The sequence below is a fragment of the Martes martes genome, assembly GCF_963455335.1.
Source record: "Martes martes genome assembly, chromosome: 4".
Lineage (NCBI taxonomy): Eukaryota > Metazoa > Chordata > Mammalia > Carnivora > Mustelidae > Martes > Martes martes.
This window is the reverse complement of record NC_137891.1, coordinates 1,179,511-1,195,558: the sequence shown is the minus strand read 5'-3', so window position 1 is coordinate 1,195,558 and position 16,048 is coordinate 1,179,511. Positions and strand designations below refer to the sequence as shown.

The 16,048-nt window shown below is 67.9% G+C and overlaps 2 protein-coding genes across 2 annotated transcripts in view; both read right to left on the bottom strand.

Annotated features, from left to right (window-relative positions):
- Positions 1-249: 249 nt before the first annotated feature.
- On the bottom strand, positions 250-1,308 carry MAFA (MAF bZIP transcription factor A; the record flags this gene model as incomplete). Its single annotated transcript, XM_080802222.1, has 1 exon — positions 250-1,308. One exon carries the CDS (start codon positions 1,306-1,308, stop codon positions 250-252), a length of 1,059 nt encoding a protein of 352 aa, XP_080658348.1.
- Positions 1,309-7,783: 6,475 nt separating this feature from the next.
- ZC3H3 (zinc finger CCCH-type containing 3) overlaps positions 7,784-16,048 on the bottom strand; it is a gene marked incomplete at its 5' end in the record, with an annotated part of 81,918 nt that continues 73,653 nt past the window's right edge. Inside the window, 3 exon segments of the mRNA XM_080802285.1 lie at positions 7,784-8,272; positions 9,966-10,354; positions 11,001-11,179. Of these exon segments, the coding sequence (XP_080658411.1) occupies positions 8,241-8,272; positions 9,966-10,354; positions 11,001-11,179 (600 nt within the window). The 3' untranslated portion in view covers positions 7,784-8,240.

Here is a 16,048-nt window from a genome sequence, read left to right as displayed (position 1 = left end):
GCTTTAAAAAGGAGTCGTAGAAACGGGCAGGGAAGGGGAGGCCGCGAGAAGGCCGGCGCGCGGGGGGCGGCGGGCGGCGGCGTCGGGGCAGGCGGACGCCGGGGAGGAAGCCGGCTCCGGCCCCGCTCGGCCGGGAGGGCCCGCGCTCCGTGCGCGGAGGGGCCGCGGTCCCGTCCCGGACCGCCCGGCGGGCGGGGCCCTCCAGTCCTCTGGCCGGTGGCGGCGGCGGCGCGCGCTCGGCCCGGGCGCTCACAGGAAGAAGTCGGGCGCGCCCTTGGCCCCGCCGGGCCCGGCCTGCGGCGGCGAGGACTCCCGCGGGAAGCCGGCCCCGCCCGCGCCCCCGGGGCCGCCCCGGCCCGCCAGCTTCTCGTATTTCTGCTTGTACAGGTCCCGCTCCTCGGCCAGGCGCCCCACCTCCAGCTTCAGCTGCTCCACCTGGCCCTGCAGCCGGCACTTCTCGCTCTCCAGAATGTGCCGCTGCTGCACGCGCTTGAAGCGGCACGACTGCGCGTAGCCGCGGTTTTTGAGCGTGCGCCGCTTCTGCTTCAGCCGGATGACCTCCTCCTTGCTGAAGCCGCGGAGCTGCCGGTTCAGCTCGCGCACCGACATGGACACCAGCTGGTCGTCGGAGAAGCGCTCCTCCAGGCGCACGTGGTGGCCCGCGCCGCCGCCGCCGCCGCCGCCGTGGTGGCCCGCGCCCGCGTGGTGGTGGTGGTGGTGGTGGTGGTGGTGGTGGGCGGCGTGGTGCGCGCCGTGGTGGTGGCCGGTGCCCACGTCGTCCGCGCCGCCGCCGCCCCCGAAGCCCTGGCCCCGGAAAGCCTCGTAGGCCGCGGCGGCCGCCGGGTGGTGCGCGCCGTGGTGCCCGGCGTGGTGGCCGCTGCCGATGAGCGCCTCCACCGCGTCCTCGGGCGTCAGGTTGAGCGCCTCGGGGTTCAGGTGCTGCTGGTAGCCGCTCATCCAGTACAGATCCTCCAGCGCCGGCTTCCCCGAGGCGCCCCCGACGGCGCCCGGGCCCCCGCTCGTCGGCCCCGCGGTGGCCCCGGCCTGCGCCGCGCCGCCGCCGCCCCCCGCGCCGCCGCCGCCGGTGCCCGGGCTGGGCGCGCAGAAGCTGGGCGAGGAGGGCACGGAGGAGCAGGGCGTGCTGAGCGGCGTCGAGGACAGCGAGCCGGGCGGCAGGCGGTGGCAGAAGCGCTCGGCCTCGGGCGGCTCCTTCTTCACCTCGAACTTCATCAGGTCGAAGTCGTTGACGTACTCGATGGCCAGCGGGCTGCTGGGCAGTTCGGCGCCCATCGCCAGCTCCGCGGCCATCGCCCGGGGGCCCGGCCCCGCTGTCGCGCCCGGCTGCGCCTCGACGGGAGGCGGCGGCGGGGGGGGGAGGGAGCCGCGGGCCTCTCCCCCCCCTTCACTCCCCACGGGCGGCGGGTCTCGGCGGGGGCGGCGCCCAGACGCGCCGGGAAAAGTTTCGCGCGGCCAACTTGGGGGCGGCCGCGGGGGACGCCGCCGCTCGGGCTTCTCCGGCGGCCCCGGCCGCACCCCGCGGGCGCAGGCCGGCCGCGCTCCCTGTCCCCGCGTCGGCGGCCGGGCGGGTGGCAGGGAGGCCGCCGCCTCGGGCCGCTCGCGCTCCCCGCGCTCCGCCCGCGTCCGGCCGGCCCCGCCTCCACGCCCGAGCGCCGCGCCGCGCGCTCCCCTTTATAGAGCAGGGCGCTCGGGCCCGCCTTCCTGGGAGGGGCGCGAGCCCCCAGGCCAATCGGAGCCCCAGACCTGCCGCCCTCATTTGCCTATCCCCATGGCAACCCGGAGCCCAGCTGTCAATCTCCTGCGGGGAACAGCTGTGGGAAGGGGTGATGACCGGCGGCCCGCGAGAGGAGGGGGCAGGGCCCTCTGGTGGCCGCCGCGGGGGACTGCACGCGCCGAGGGCGCGGGGCCGAGGGGCGCGGAGAAGGCGCCGCGCGGGGGGCACGGAGCCCCGCCTGCGGCCCCCAGGGCTCCGCGTCCGCGACGGAGAGGCCGGGGAGTCTCGGGGAGCCGACGGGGCCCCTCGGTGCCTCGCTGTCCCCGCCGCCCCGCGCGCCGTGACCCCGCCGCCCCGCGAGCGTGACGGCGCCGGGACCTTCCGGCCTGCGGACACCGGGGCCACCGCGCGGCTCGGCGGGCGCGGCTCGGGGAGTGCCGGTTATTTTTAGCCGCGCGGTCCGGGCGGGTTCAGGAATTTAGTCAACAAAGTTGCTGGCACCTCGGTCGGCGGCTGCCCGCGGGGCGCAGGTCGGGGGGGGGGGCGCGGGCCGGCGGCGGGGGGGCCGGGGGCGCGGGCGTGGGGGACACCGGGCGCGCACGGCTGTGCAGCGGGGCGCGCTCGCGGGGCGGGGGACACGACCCCTCCGGGGTGGGCGGAGCCGGGAGGCGCCGCGCCCCGCGTCGGCGTCACCGGAGTGCTTGGGGCCCCCCCAGGTTTTCTATACTGCTGTTCTAGGACTTCTACGGGTAACAAATTCAATCTTAAATATAACCATCCGTGCATCGAAAGAAGATTCTGGAAGAACCTGGGCAGGAAGTCACTAGGGCAGTTTGTTTTTGTCTTGTTCTGAGCATAAATGCCGTTATTATAACAAAAATTCATACAAGTGGGACCAAAACCTCACTTCCTAAGATGTCATGGGGTGGCCCAGCCTGCACTGTCGCCTTCCTCCTCGCCCCCACAACCCTCCCCGCAGGGCTCTGCTGGGCAGGCAGGGTCAGGCCCACCACCAGGACCCTCCTGCCCTTGCCGGGACGGCTCAGCCAGAGGCAGAGGCGAGGCCCCAGCCACACTTGGGCTCCAGGCTACGTGGGTTGCCAGTTGTACTGCAGGGTTTGGGGTTCCCTTTAAATATATTTTTTATTATTATTTATTTATTTGTCAGAGAGCGAGCACAGGCAGACAGAGTGGCAGGCAGAGGCAGAGGGAGAAGCAGGCTCCCCGCCGAGCAAGGAGCCGGACGCGGGACTCGATCCCAGTACCCCGGGACCATGACCGGAGCCGAAGGCAGCTGCCCAACCAACTGAGCCACCCAGGCGTCCCTGGGGTTCCCTTTAAAGCCCCCATGCCCCATGCAGACGGAGGTCACACTCAGCCACCACCAAGTCTAGCTAAAGTGGGGACAGGTTCCCCTACATCCAGCCCCCAGATGTGCTGTTCGAGGATGCTGGGCCCTGCCCTCCGTCACATGCTCACCAGGCACACAGCACTTTGTCCCCGAGCCCACGCCTTCATTCACTGCTCAGGGAAGGGGCAGCCTGGGGAAAGCGGGGCACCTGTGTCGCCGACCGGCTCAGACACTGGCCTTGGAGTCAGACTAGCCAGCAGACTTGCTACAGCTCTTGGCCGCTCGGGAGCCTCAGAAGCAGGGGCCCCCAGGGGAGGCCCCCAAACCCTCAGCTTCTTGCTGGGATTTGGGGGGGGCAGCAAAGCAAGGGTTATTGAGTGAGAGCAAAGCCAAGTTTATTGAGCGACAGTCCAAATTTCCCAGAGAGGGAGGGAGCCTGAGAGGGCTGCCCCCCTTGCTGCCTTCCCTGTCTGGTCCCGGTCGCCCCTGCGGCCTCCGCCAGCTCTCCTCCTGCCAGTCGTGGTCGGGCCGGTGGGAAAGGACATCAGAGTCGCTGCCCACGGGTTCTTGAGCCCAGGGAAGGTGCTGGCCTCTCTGGGCTCCTTCCTGCTCAGCCGGGGCTGGGGAGCAGAGGCCGTGGGGCCGGGGGCTCACCCTCCTATTGGCCCCAGGAAAAGCGGACGGGCACGCCGCGGGCCCTCACAGCCAGAGCAGCGCTGTCCTCTCGGCCCCCTCGACAGCCCATCTGTGCCCAGAAGACGAGCACCCTGGCTCCGCGCTGCCCCGGAAAGCGTGCGCTCCCGCGCCACACCTGCACGCCAGTCCTTGCTCGACCCAGCGGGAGTGCGCGGGGCCCACCCCCTGGCTCGCCCTTACACGCCGCCCACAAATCTTTTCTGAGTTCCCGCTGCACGGCCTTGGTGTCATCCTCTGGGAAGGTGGCCCAGAGACAGACCTCCAGTGGGAAGCGAGCCGGCGGCAGCGGGAGGACGGAACGTGGCTTCTCATTCCGCGCCTGGGGTCCGTGCTGGGTGGGTCTGTCCCCGGCTGAGCCCCACAGCTGGGAGTTCCTGGAGACAGGGGCAGTGGGACGGGGGTGGCCAGAGCCACCGGGAGTGTCTTGGGGCCCCGGCCGAGCTGGGTCTGGGCGCAGCCTGCACCCGTGGGCTCCCCGGGCCGCCCTGCAGCACGTGGCTGGGCCCGAGAGCAGCGGGGGGCGGGTGCCTGGCCTTTTTGTGGGGGCCTGCCCACGGCCGTAGCCCAGGTGCAGGAACACGACATGGTTCCGGCATCTTTGCGGGGCTGGCAGAGCGCGAGTGCGTTGAGGGCAGAACTAAAACACGTGGTAACCCACCGGCCGGCCACGCAGCCTGTCGGCACTCCTGTCGGGACAGACTGCCCCGAGTCCAGCGACTTAACCCACACGTGCTCCGTGCCGGCGTCTGTGGCCTGCAGGCCTCGATGGCCGGCCCAGCCCCCCTGCTCAGGGTCTCGCGGGCGGTGAAGCAGCCTCCCAGCTCCCCGGCTGCAGGCAGGGCCGTTTCCCAGAGTCGGAGGAACCCAGGCCCCGGCTGCCTGGTGGCTGGTGGTCCCCTCCTGACCCCGAAGCTGCCCCCCCCCGGGCTGCAGGACAGCCTCTGGAGGCTTCCATCTGCGGGGGACAGTTGGCCAGGTTCTGGGCCTGGAAGGGGTCCCGGGTCCTGGCTATCTCGGTGGCAGCCCCGGGAGGTGAGAGGCCGGCAGGGGGTGCTGGGAGGAGCTGGCTGCAGGATGTGGGGGCACCCCCCGCAGGCCCACGGGGGAGCACGGGCAGGAAGCCGCCGGCGCCGCGCTTGTCCTAGGCCAAGGGCACTGCCCGGGGCTCGGGACCCACGATGCTAACTACCGCTCTGGTAGGGAGTGTGCTGCTGCACCGGGTCTGGACGGGTCACTTTCGTCCAGTCCCCGCTGCTCAGGAGTCCCATCTCCCACCACACCCCCTTTCTGGGCTCAGTGACAGCAGGGCCCAGTGCCCTCCCTGCTTAGAATGAGGCAGCCACTGTGTCCCAGGCACACTCTGGGGGGTGTCCACGACGGGGGGGGGGGCAGGCACTTCCTTGGGGAAGGGCCTCAGGCCGGGAAGCCCATCCCACCAGGGACACTCCCCCAGTCCCAGGTGAGGCCAGGCCCACCCCGCCCCAGTCCACACCTCCCCCTCGCTGCTCTCACATCAGGTGCCTCCCTTCACCCTGAAGGCCCCCCGGCTTACAGCTTAGACGGGGACCACGGCTCCAAGGTCTCCAACGCCCACTTGTCCGGGGCCCAGCCCCTCTCCTCCAGCTCAGAGGGTCAGCAGAGGGTCTCCCCGCTGCTGCGGGGTCTGAGCTGGGCCACCAGCCCTGCCGTTCTGCTGGCTGCCTGACCCCAGGCCTCAGCTGGACAGCCGTCCCTGCCCCGGCCACAGCAGGCAGCGGGCCAGCCAGCGCGAGGGGGCCCCGGCCCGGCTGCCACCCTCACATGGGGCTCCCCGCCCTCGTGTGGCCCATCTCTGAGAGTCTCCACGACCTGTCACACCAGGGCAGTCCCCGGACGGGCATGGACCTGGGACCAAGACATAGGACCCAGGAGAGGGGGCGGCCCCTCCCTGGTCTAGGGGACCCATGCTGTGCCCTCCGCGAAGGCCACACGCTCTGCCTAGAGCCCAGTCAGCCTCCGCCGGCAGCTTGATCTGTCTGGGTTGGTGTGAGGTGACCAGCACCTTCATCCCTGAGGGTCTCGGCTGGCCTGCGCCTGACACGGGAAGCCCGGAGCGACCAGTGGGCACTCTCTCCTCAGAGGAACTGCCCCCCTACCCCACCCTGGGCTGCCCAGGAGCCCGGACTCGGACCAGGCAGAACCCAGGCCGACAAGGTCCCCAGATAGGTCCCAGGGAGCGTCGCGGAGCTGGGCCCCCGCCCAGAACAGGGCAGCCACTGGCGCGGCCTCTCCTGCTTCCTAGAGCGCCAGCCCTTCCCGAGCCTTCCACACTGGCCCACGGTGGTCAGACCTGCTGCTTCTGGGCGGCGGGCTTCACACGGGCCTGCGCGGGCCGCGCGGCTTGGAGCAGCCAGGAGACCGGGCTGAGCGTGGTGCTGGGCGGGGCAGGCCCCCGGGGCTGTCCCGCACGCACTGACCCAGCTGTCCAGCCGACCGTGGGGCGCCCACCCACCACGCACACAGCTGTCCGCTCCGCAGCCCGGGCTGCGCGTCCCCCTGTCCACTGTGAAGGGAAGAGCAGGGAGGCCGGGAGGAGGTGAGGGTCTGAAGGGGCCGCAGCTCAGCTCAGGCCGGACCGATAACCACGTCTCCAGCCATCCGTCCGTCTGTCCAGGCAGGAGAACTGATCCCCCAGCCTTGTGGGGGGGTCACGGTGGAAACGGAGAGGAAGCCCCGAGGGAGGAAGGGGCAGGAGATGGGCCCGCGGCCCAGACTCCCGCCCCAGGGACTGCCAGCTGTGGGGTCCCCCACTGTCAGTGCCCCACCCAGACCCCGCGGCCCCTGCCCTGCTCCCCCGAGGGCCCAGCCCACAGCGGGGACCCCGCTGCTTACTGAGGGGGAGTCCCTTTCTTTCCAGCCGGGGGTGACTCCGGATCCACCACGCTGCCAAATTGGCGGCAGTGGCCGTGAGCTCCCGTCTCGGGCCTCTGGGGACGTCCTCTGGGGTCCCGGGCAGGGGCGGGGGCGGGGGCAGCAGCGACCATAACTGCAAACTCCCGTTCCGCCTCACTGGCCACCCACTGCCACAGACGCCGGCCTGGCCCCTTGCCGTGAACCAGCCCCGTCCTCGCCCCCTCTGGAGCTGGACAGGGATGGCCCCCATCGGTCAGGGAGCTGTGGGGCGCAGGACCCCCCCTCCCCGCTCCCCGTCACAGTCTCGGGGGGACTGGCGTGTCTGTCCGTCCGATGTGGGCTGGGCCCAGGAGGGCTCTGCTCTGGCCAGTGGGCCCCTCAGGGGCGCGGTGTGGGCGGACGCCTGCACTGTCCCCACTGTGCTGGCCCCTGCAAGCCAGGGCCCGAAGGGACAGGCAGAGGAGGGCCGTCGCGCAGCAGACCTGACTGCAGGCTGACACGTGGCGCTGGCAGCCAGGCGAGGAGGAAGGCGTGGGGACACACTCAGGTGTGGAGTGACCGGGGGTGAGAGGGGAAATCCCCAGATTGTCCCTGTGCCACTCCAATCCCTGGCCTCCCAGGGTCCCTGTCAGCCCAGACCCTGTCCTGGGCCCCTCAGCGGAGGCTACAACCCTCTGCCAGGCCTCCCCGGGTCCGTCCAGCAATGCAGATGCCGCCAGTTTCCGTCCCTTTCCCTGGCCCAGCCCCTCGCCCGAGACACCCAGAGGGGTTGGGGACGGAACCTCGGGTTGGGGGCCCCGCTCCGCCCATCGCGTCCAACGCATTCCTTGGCACCCCCCACCCCAGGCCTCTCACCACAAGGCACGTGGGCTCCGCCACGGTGGGGAAGCTGTCCCCAACCCTCTGAGCCATTTCCGGGAGGCAGGGAGGAGGGCCGATGTTCCTGCCCAGAGACCCTGCAGCCGCCAAGGATGTGTGGCCAGCCCTTCCTCTCCCGCGGGGCACCCCATTCTTCTCTTGGGGTCGTGGGCAGCGTGTACCCCCCAACCCCTGTGAGCTGGTGCAGACAGGGCTGGACAGTGGCGCGACGGCACTCAGAACAGCCAAGCAGACACAGGGCAGAACCTTTATTGCTGAACATAAAACACCCACCAGGGAGCCCGGCAGGAGTCCCGGGGGTAGCGGGGGCGGGGGGGGGGGAGTTGCATGGCACAGCTGCTCCCACACCCACAGTGGGCACAGGCCTGGCGGGGAGCCCTGCCTGGCACCCCTCCAGGCTGGAGGCTGGGGCCCATCCTGGGTGCTAGGCTGAGGGCACAGCGGTGGGGATGGGAGGAAGGTGGGTGTGCGGAGAGGCTGGCGGGGCGGAGCCCGGCCCAAGGACGAGGCGAGGCCCTGGGCACCCACCGTCACGGAAGGCTGAGAGCCAGGTGGGCAGAGCAACAACCCCGGGGATCCCGGGGGGCACTCGGTGGCAGGCGGCCCCTCCTCTGGGGCAGGGGCAGGCAGAGCCTCCTTCCTCTCCAGGAACAAGGGGCTGAGGTAGGCACGGGCTGGCCCCCGGGGCCCTCACAGACGGGGTTTGATGTGCAGCGTTTTCCCTGTTCCGAGAAGGGCAAAGGTGAGGTGCCAGGAGCCCCCCTGCCCCCCCGCCCCACCCCCCCCGCGCCCCGCCAGGGAGGAGCACCTCTCCTGCCAAAGCTTCTGGGTCAGGATGCGGGAAACTCCATCCAGCACCCCCCTGCCTGCCCCGGGGTCCGGGGAGCCCCAGCAAGCCGCCGGTGGGGCTACAAATGCCAGGTGCGAGCCGTCTGCAAGCAGACCCCATGACGCGGCCACGCTCACACCTGCAGCCGGCCTGCCAGACGCACACGTGGTGGCTCCGGGCCCGCGAGCAGCGGGCAGGGGAGGGGCGGAGGGACCTGGGGCCCTGCGCACAGGGACAGGGCCTGGGGGCATGGAGGGCTTCCCACAGAGGAGCAGGGGGCCTGAGGACAGAAAGCCACCTCCAAGGGGGGGCTCCTGCCCCGCACAGCCCACGCTCACTGGGACTCCATGCCTCTCCTCGGCTCGGAATGCTCCAGGCCACCTCTCAGGCTGCCATCCCCGCAGACCACAGATGCCTCCGCGTGGCTGCCCTGGGGCACGGCACCCTCTATGCTCCCTGTGAGCCAGCCTCGCCTCCTGGGCCACCCATGGCAGGACCGAGGGCTCCAGTCACCTGTTTGGCCAAGCCAGAGCCCAGAGGCCAGCCGGCCAGGCCTCCAGGCCGGCACAATTCACTGGCCTCTGCCTGCTGGCCATGGCCCCTACTGGGGGGCTGCCTGGGGATGTGCAGCCCGGCCCGCTGCCCCAGAGGCCTCCCAGGCCCACCTCCTTCTGCACCTCCAGCTCCCAGCCCTGGCCAGGTTGGACGAGGACCGAGCAGGAGACAAAGGCTGCCGAGGCCTCGGAGACCAAGGGGGATCTCCACAGCCTGTCTTGGGCCTGGCCCACCCTGCCAGCCTCCACGGATGCTGGGGTTGGCTGCCTCGGGGTGGGGGGGGGTGGGAAGGAGGGGGCCACCTGCTGCCTCCCCACCGCAGGGGGGCCTGCCCGAGGGGGAGGGGGCGGAAGTAGCGGGTGCCCTGGTCCCAGGCCAGCAGGCAGAGGGCCCGGCCACAGCTTCATGCCCTGAAGGGGGGAGCTGCGCACAGGCGCCGGTCCGGGCCCCTCGGAGGCAGGCGTTTGAGCGTGCTCAGCGGAGCCGTTCGAGAAGGCTGCGGCAAGCATCTTCCATTAACGTTACGACCGTGAAATATGACAATAAAATGATAGCCGTATGGTCGCAAATTTGCAGCCCGCCGAGCTGCGTGGGGTTTATCGTCACTCAAACGCGCGGAGAGCTGTAAAATGTTTACAGAAAGGGTCGTTTGCAGCCATAAAATCCTCTTTTCTCTCCTAAACAAGGCTGAGTGGAGCCATTTACCAAGCCCCAAATGTTCATTGGGGGAGAGGGAACATCTGTTCTCTCCAGGAGCGCGCGGTGATCTTCCAGAACAAATTAACAGAAATGGGTGCTTTCTAATTAAATCAGCCCTCGGCTGGGGTGGTCTGCGCGGCAGCCGCTGCTGTGCTTACACCTTGGCCGGCTCTGCCCCCGTGGGCGGGAGGTGTGCACCTGCCGCCCGTGCTGGGCGCTCACAAACCATCCAGGCCCCACCTGGGAATTCCGCCTTGGTGGGTCTGAGGTGCGCACTGGAAAAACAGCCCCTGGCTGTGCCAAACTGGGCCCTGAGGGGCCAAGCTGCCTACCTGAGTCCTTGGTTGGGGGGCTCCTGGGGGTCCGGGCCCTGGGCTGGCCTCCTGGGCTCGGCGAGGACTGCAGGGAGATGAAGGAAGGCAGCTTGGAGAGGCCCCCGGAGCCCGTCGCCGCCGAGGCAGCCTCCTCCTGGAGAGACGGCTCCTCCCGGTCCAAGGACAGGGAGGGGGAGGAGGGAGAGGGGGAGGAGGGGGAGGGGGTGGGGGAGGAGGAGGAGAGGGGGGAGGAGGGAGAGGGAGAGGAGGGAGGCTTTGACGACAGGGGAGAGCCCGAGGCTGCAGCTAACACCCGCGGGGAGGAGGGAGGGGAGGCCGAGCCAGCAGCCACGCAGGTAAGGGAGCTGGGCGTCTGTCTCGTGGGGCGCTGGGCAGCCGAGGCCTTCCTGCGGGAAAGGAAGGGGAGCAGAAACGTGAGGGTGGGTGGCTGCTCGGCAGGCTGGGGTCCAGAGGGCACTAGCCGACCAGCTGTGCGGCACCTGTCCCAGCAGCCACAGGGCATCGGGGCATCGCCATCCAGGTCTGAGGCCAGCCCTCGGTCCGTAAGGACAGGCTGGTGACGACACGGGGCCTCTGGCGTGAGGCAGCTGGGGTGAGCCTGGCCAGTAAGCCCCGGCCCCACATGGACCCTGTCCTCTTGCGCCAGAGCGCCCACTCCCGGGACAGGTGGGCACGATGCGGGGCCCCAGCTATGAGCATCGCCCAGGATCCTCCCTTTCCTGGGGCATGGGAGTGGGGTAACCAGAGACCCCACCCTCCTCCGTGGGGCAGGGACTGGGCAGTCCCACGAAGGCCGGTCTGGGCCAGGGATGTCCTCGGCTCTGTCCACCCTGGGGATGTGGGCTGGGCGCCTCTGGAGGTGACGTGATGCTCAACCTTGAACTGAGGTTTCTTTCTGGGTCTGAAGCTGTAAGAGCTGGGAAGGGGCACAGAGGCTCCCCGCCGGGGTCCTGAGCATCTCCAAGAGCAGGGAGGGACTGCTTCTGGCCCACCCCTGGGGCTTCCCCATGCACCCCCCACTGTCCCTGTCACCTGGGTCCGTGGCTGGAGGAGGCCTTGCTCCTGGGGGGCGCGCTGCCGGGCTCCGGGGTGGGGGTGGGCCGCCGGCCGAGGCGCTTCTGGCTGCGGTGCAGCAGCTGGCACTGGGCGCCCCGGGGGCAGAGGCCCCTGCGCGAGAAGTCAGGGCACAGCAGCGTGTGCTTCTTCTTGCACTGCGGGGGGAGAGGCGCAGCTGGGGGAGCCCGGCAAGACCTCTGTGCCACGTGGGCTGGCCCTGCCCGCTCTGCCCCCCAGGGGCCGAGGCCCCCAGCCCAGGGCAGCCTGCACTCCCTCCCATCCACGCCTCCTGAGCCATCAGAAGGGTGAGGGCCAGCACTGCCCACCTGGGCCCTGGGCCTGGACGGAAGGCAGGGACCACGGGTGGCCGGGGCCGGGGGGTCTCCCGGCTGGGATGGGGATTTCTGGGACACGAATCCCTTCTCCGGGCTGCAGATGGGGTTGTGGGTGGGGGCCTCCACGCCCAGGGGACCTTACTGCAAGGGGTTTAGGCTTCAAGCCCAGGGGTGCCCAGGTCGGCCGAGGCCAGCACACACCCGATCCACCACACCTGTCGTGGTGGCTAATTATACCCAGTTTGGGGCGCGCCGTCCAGCAGGTGCTAGGGGCAACACGAGGCCTCAGCTCTGCCCACGGCCCACAGGGAGCCACGAAGCTCTGCCCACGGCCCGCCTTGCCTTGGCCCACCCGCTTCTGGGGGCGGGAGCCGTGGGCAGCGATGGGCCCAACTCTCCAGGCCTGCTCTGCACCTATTTCCTGCCTGAGGCCCCTCCAGGACAGGGGTGCTCGGCTCTCCACCCACCCCTGCAGCTGGCTCAGCGGGCATGACCGGGGGAGCCGGACTGCAGCCACTGCCCCTCGTGCTGGCCAGGCGACGGGAGAGACACAGTCCCGGACAAGAAACCCCGCACGGTCCCTGCCAGCCCCACCCAGAGCAGAGCTGAGAACCAGCTTGGATGCTGGAGCAGCTGCAGCACCTACCCCGGCACGGGGGGCTGTGCACCGGCTGAACCGCTGGGGAACGTGCCAAGAACCTCGAAGCCACTTCGGCCGGGAGCCGGTCCCCACAGCCCCGGCCTCGGCCCTGCTCCTGGCACCCAGCACAAGAGCCTGGCGGAGGAGGACCCCTCAGAGCGCGTGCCCATCCCTGGAGCGGAATCTGGGCACCGGCCCCATTCTTGGCCTCACACCTGTCCCCAGCTGCCACCAACAGACCAGAAGCCCCTCACACTGGTGCCTGGAGGCTGGGTGCAGATGGGGGCCGGCCGGAACCGGCAGGGCCATCTGCATAGGCAGCAGGGGCCCTGAGCGCCCACGGCAACCCCCCACCAGCCCATCCAGGGTGGGGGCCAGACCCACCCCTGCCCTGAGAAGGCTCATGCTTGTTCGCTTGCTCCTTCCCCGTGCCCTCCACTCTGCACTGAAGCCCCGTGAGGCCACTCAAAGAGCAGCAGAGCCTGGGGGGTAGGGCCTTCCGGGGAAGGAGGGCAGTTCGGTGGGGTGGAGGGGACAGGGAGGGTCTCCGCACGGAGAGGGCCTGGCACCGGACAAGAGAAGCCAGCCCCCTGGATGCCGAGTGAACGCAGAGAGGGGGCCGGTGGGGGCCGGGGCCTGTGCCACCCCGGGCAGTAGCCACGCGCCACACGTCGCCGGCAGCACGTGTCCACTGCGTCAGAGGAGGCCGGGCTCGGCAAGAAGGAAGAATGTAGAAGACCACAGCCATGTCTCCGCCCTGACTGCGGGCAGAAGCGCGTGGCGGGTTCGCTAAAATTCTGGCTTTGCTCTCGCCAGGCGGCCCCAGGACGCTCTGCATCTCACGCGCGGCTCACATCTGGCGGACCTGCTGGGCTGTGCTCATCGGGGCTATAAGCCTCCTGCCCAGAACAAGCACACAGCCGGGGCCGGACACAAGGAGCGTTCTCGAATCATCCAAGAGCCGTAGAGAGAGCCGGACGATGCTGGACAGCTACTCAGAAGCTCCCCAGACACAGACCGAGTCTCCTGTTCGAAGGGCCCCACATCTTCCGGCAGACCCGGCCCCTGAGAAAAGAGCGAAGCCAGACCACCCAACGGAAGCCCCGGAAAACCCCCAAGTCCCTGGAAATGAGCAAAGACACTGCTAACTAATTCCCAGGTCAAACAAGACACGCAGTGGGGAGTCCTCGGGCTCGCAGCCCGGTCAGCAGAGTGGGCCTGGCTCAGGAGGTGGCGGGAGAGCAGACGACCCCGGCTCCGCGGAGGGAAGACCAGAGACAAAGTTGGGGCACCGGGGGGCTCCGCGGGTTAAAACCTCTGCCTTCGGCTCGGGTCATGGTCTCAGGGTGCTGGGATCGAGCCCCGCGTCGGGCTCTCTGCTCGGCGGGGAGCCGGCTTCCCCCTCTCTCTGCCTGCCTCTCTGCCTGCTTGTGATCTCTGTCTGTCCAAAAAACAAATAAATAAAATTAAAAAAAAAAAAAAAAGAAACAAACGAAATAACAAAAGAGCAAGAACCAAGAGGGCGCGGAGCTGGTTCTTTGAAGATGCTGGTAACTGAGTCGGCGAAGAGGAATCCGGCAAGAAAGAGGCGCCCGCCGCGACGGTCGGCACAAAGAGAAGTGGCCCGCAGGGCGACACGCCGGCAGCACTCAGCCAACCAACCTGAAGACACAAACGAAACCAGACCAATTCTAGAAAGGCCGTCAAGAAGAAAAACAAAACCCGAGTGAGCATTCCTCTCACCGGAAATGCATGTGCCTCACTGGCTGATACACAGAGCAAGCTGGGAGCCCCGTGTCCCGGGGTCCCAGCGAGCGGCCGGCGGGCCAGCCTTGCAGGGCGCGGCCGGGGCGGAGAGGACAATGCTCCACTCCGCCCGGGGCTGGGGCAACCCCGAGGGCACAAACGGTGAGAAGAACCGTGCAGAAGGACAAGGCGAAAGAACTCACTTTCTTACTAGGAATTATGGTGAAGCTCAAGGAATCCGGCGGGCTTGGGACCGGCTCAAGGTCACACAGAGCAGAGCCACGAGCCCCGAGACAGAGCCACAGCTGCGAGCCCACGGGAAACGGGCTCCCAACCAAGGTGCTCGGGCAAGCTGCAGCTGGACCCCGACCTCACACCCCACACTGGGAGCAACGGAGACAGGCCCGCATGGGAGAGGCCGGCCTCTGCGGCATCTGGAAGCCTCTCCAGACTTTCGGAAGGAGGCAGGGGTTTTCATACAAGACAGAGGGACAAGCTGTAAGGAAAGATTGATAAGATCATTTCCGTTAAAATTAAGAACTTCTGTTCTTCAAGGTAATACCAGGAAGAAGGGAAAAACAAAACACAAAGAAGATATTTGCCATTTACGTGACTGACAGAAGACTAATGTGCAGAATACTTTACACTTCTGTATTTCTATGTTCGTGTTTATACTTTATAAATTCCCTGTGAATCGGCAAGAGAAAACCAACCCAGCGGAAAGCTGTCCCCTCTCTCACCTACAGAAACCAACAAACCCGAGGTATTTCAGAAGGAAAGGCCCAAAAGATCGACACACAGGGAAGGCATTTGGCCTCATTAAGTCCAGTAAAGGGAAATTAAAAAATACAGTGAAGTAACTGTTTGTCCTTCAATTGTTCAAAGAGAAAAACAGGTAGACTGTCACCAAGTGCTGGCAAGAAAGCAGGTGCACAGGTGCGCACGGACGAAAGCCACCTGGAAATCGGCCCCAGCCTCTATGACAGCAGACCGCCACCCCCCAGACCGGTGGCCCACACCTTGCTACAGACACGGGCCAACACCCTGATCCCCACAGGCTGTCGGCGGAGCCCAAGACGCCGGCCTACCCTCCAGGAAGCACCTTCCAGAGGGGTGAGGCCCTGAGAGGCCAGGACCAACCTGCCTACCTGTGCTCACGCCCACAGGCCCTGGGGCTCCAGGGTCCCCATTTCTTTCCCAGGGTCCCCACTGGCTGCCTGCTGCAGGCCAGCCAGGCTGCCGGGACTTGGATGGGCCGTCTGACTCCACACCACCGCCCTCTTCCCCGGCCAGGAGCCCAAGTCTCCCATGTGGCTCACGCACAGCAGCCCCTGACGTGGGTGCCACCCAGGGGCCCTGGACTTCCCGGTCCTCCTGGGTCTCGCCAGCTCATCTCCATCCTCAGACGGCCCGACAGTAGGATCCATCGCCACCTGTCCTCCTATGGGCCAGGCCCCACTCCAACTGTGAGGCCGGCGGGGCGGTTCATCAGTGTCCCCTATCCCCAGCGACCCACCCACTTCCTTCCCACCCCCCCACACCAAAGCTACCCCTTCCCCACCTTGGTGACAGTCCCATCCCCCCCATCCCCCCCATCACCCATCCCTCCTCTGCCTGTGCCCCACCACACTCCCCCTGAACAACCCCCAGAAATGTCCATCCTCGTCCACTCCTGCGGCCATCTGGGCCAAGGCCTCCTTCAGTCACTCACTCCAAAATGGCAGCCAAATCCAATGGGCCACCCAGAACGGAAGGTGGAGATTAGTGGCAAACCGGACAGAGTGCAGACAGAGCCTGGAATCAGGCTGGTGGGAACACACCCATGGCACTCTTCTGGTTTTGATGCTTAGACGGGGCTTAGCCAGCTGCTGGGGGGGTGCCTTTCTCGGCATGGGCTGGGGGACCCATGGGGGTTTCTGCACTAGCTTTGCAACTTTTCAGTGAAGCCACAGTTATTACAAACAGCAAGTTTGTTAAATGCCATAAACGATGAGCACTGTCCTTGCTGGGCTCTGCGGAGTGAACAGGCCCCCAGAGGAGGCAGTGAAGCAGGGGGCACTGGGCCCCACACAGGTGATGACCACGAGAAGCGTCCATCGGGACCTCCATGCCAGTGTGGCAGGGGGTCCCCAGGACTTTCTTCTGCTGAGGAAGCAACCTGAAGTGTCCACAGGTGCAGATAAGGGGCAGCCCAGCCAGACACCCCGAAACACTGTGGCCCCACCCAAGCCAGCAAAGACTGCATGGGGAGACCTGGCCCCTGCTGCCCCTTCCTGCCTTGCTGGGTTGGTGATAGAGGAGGC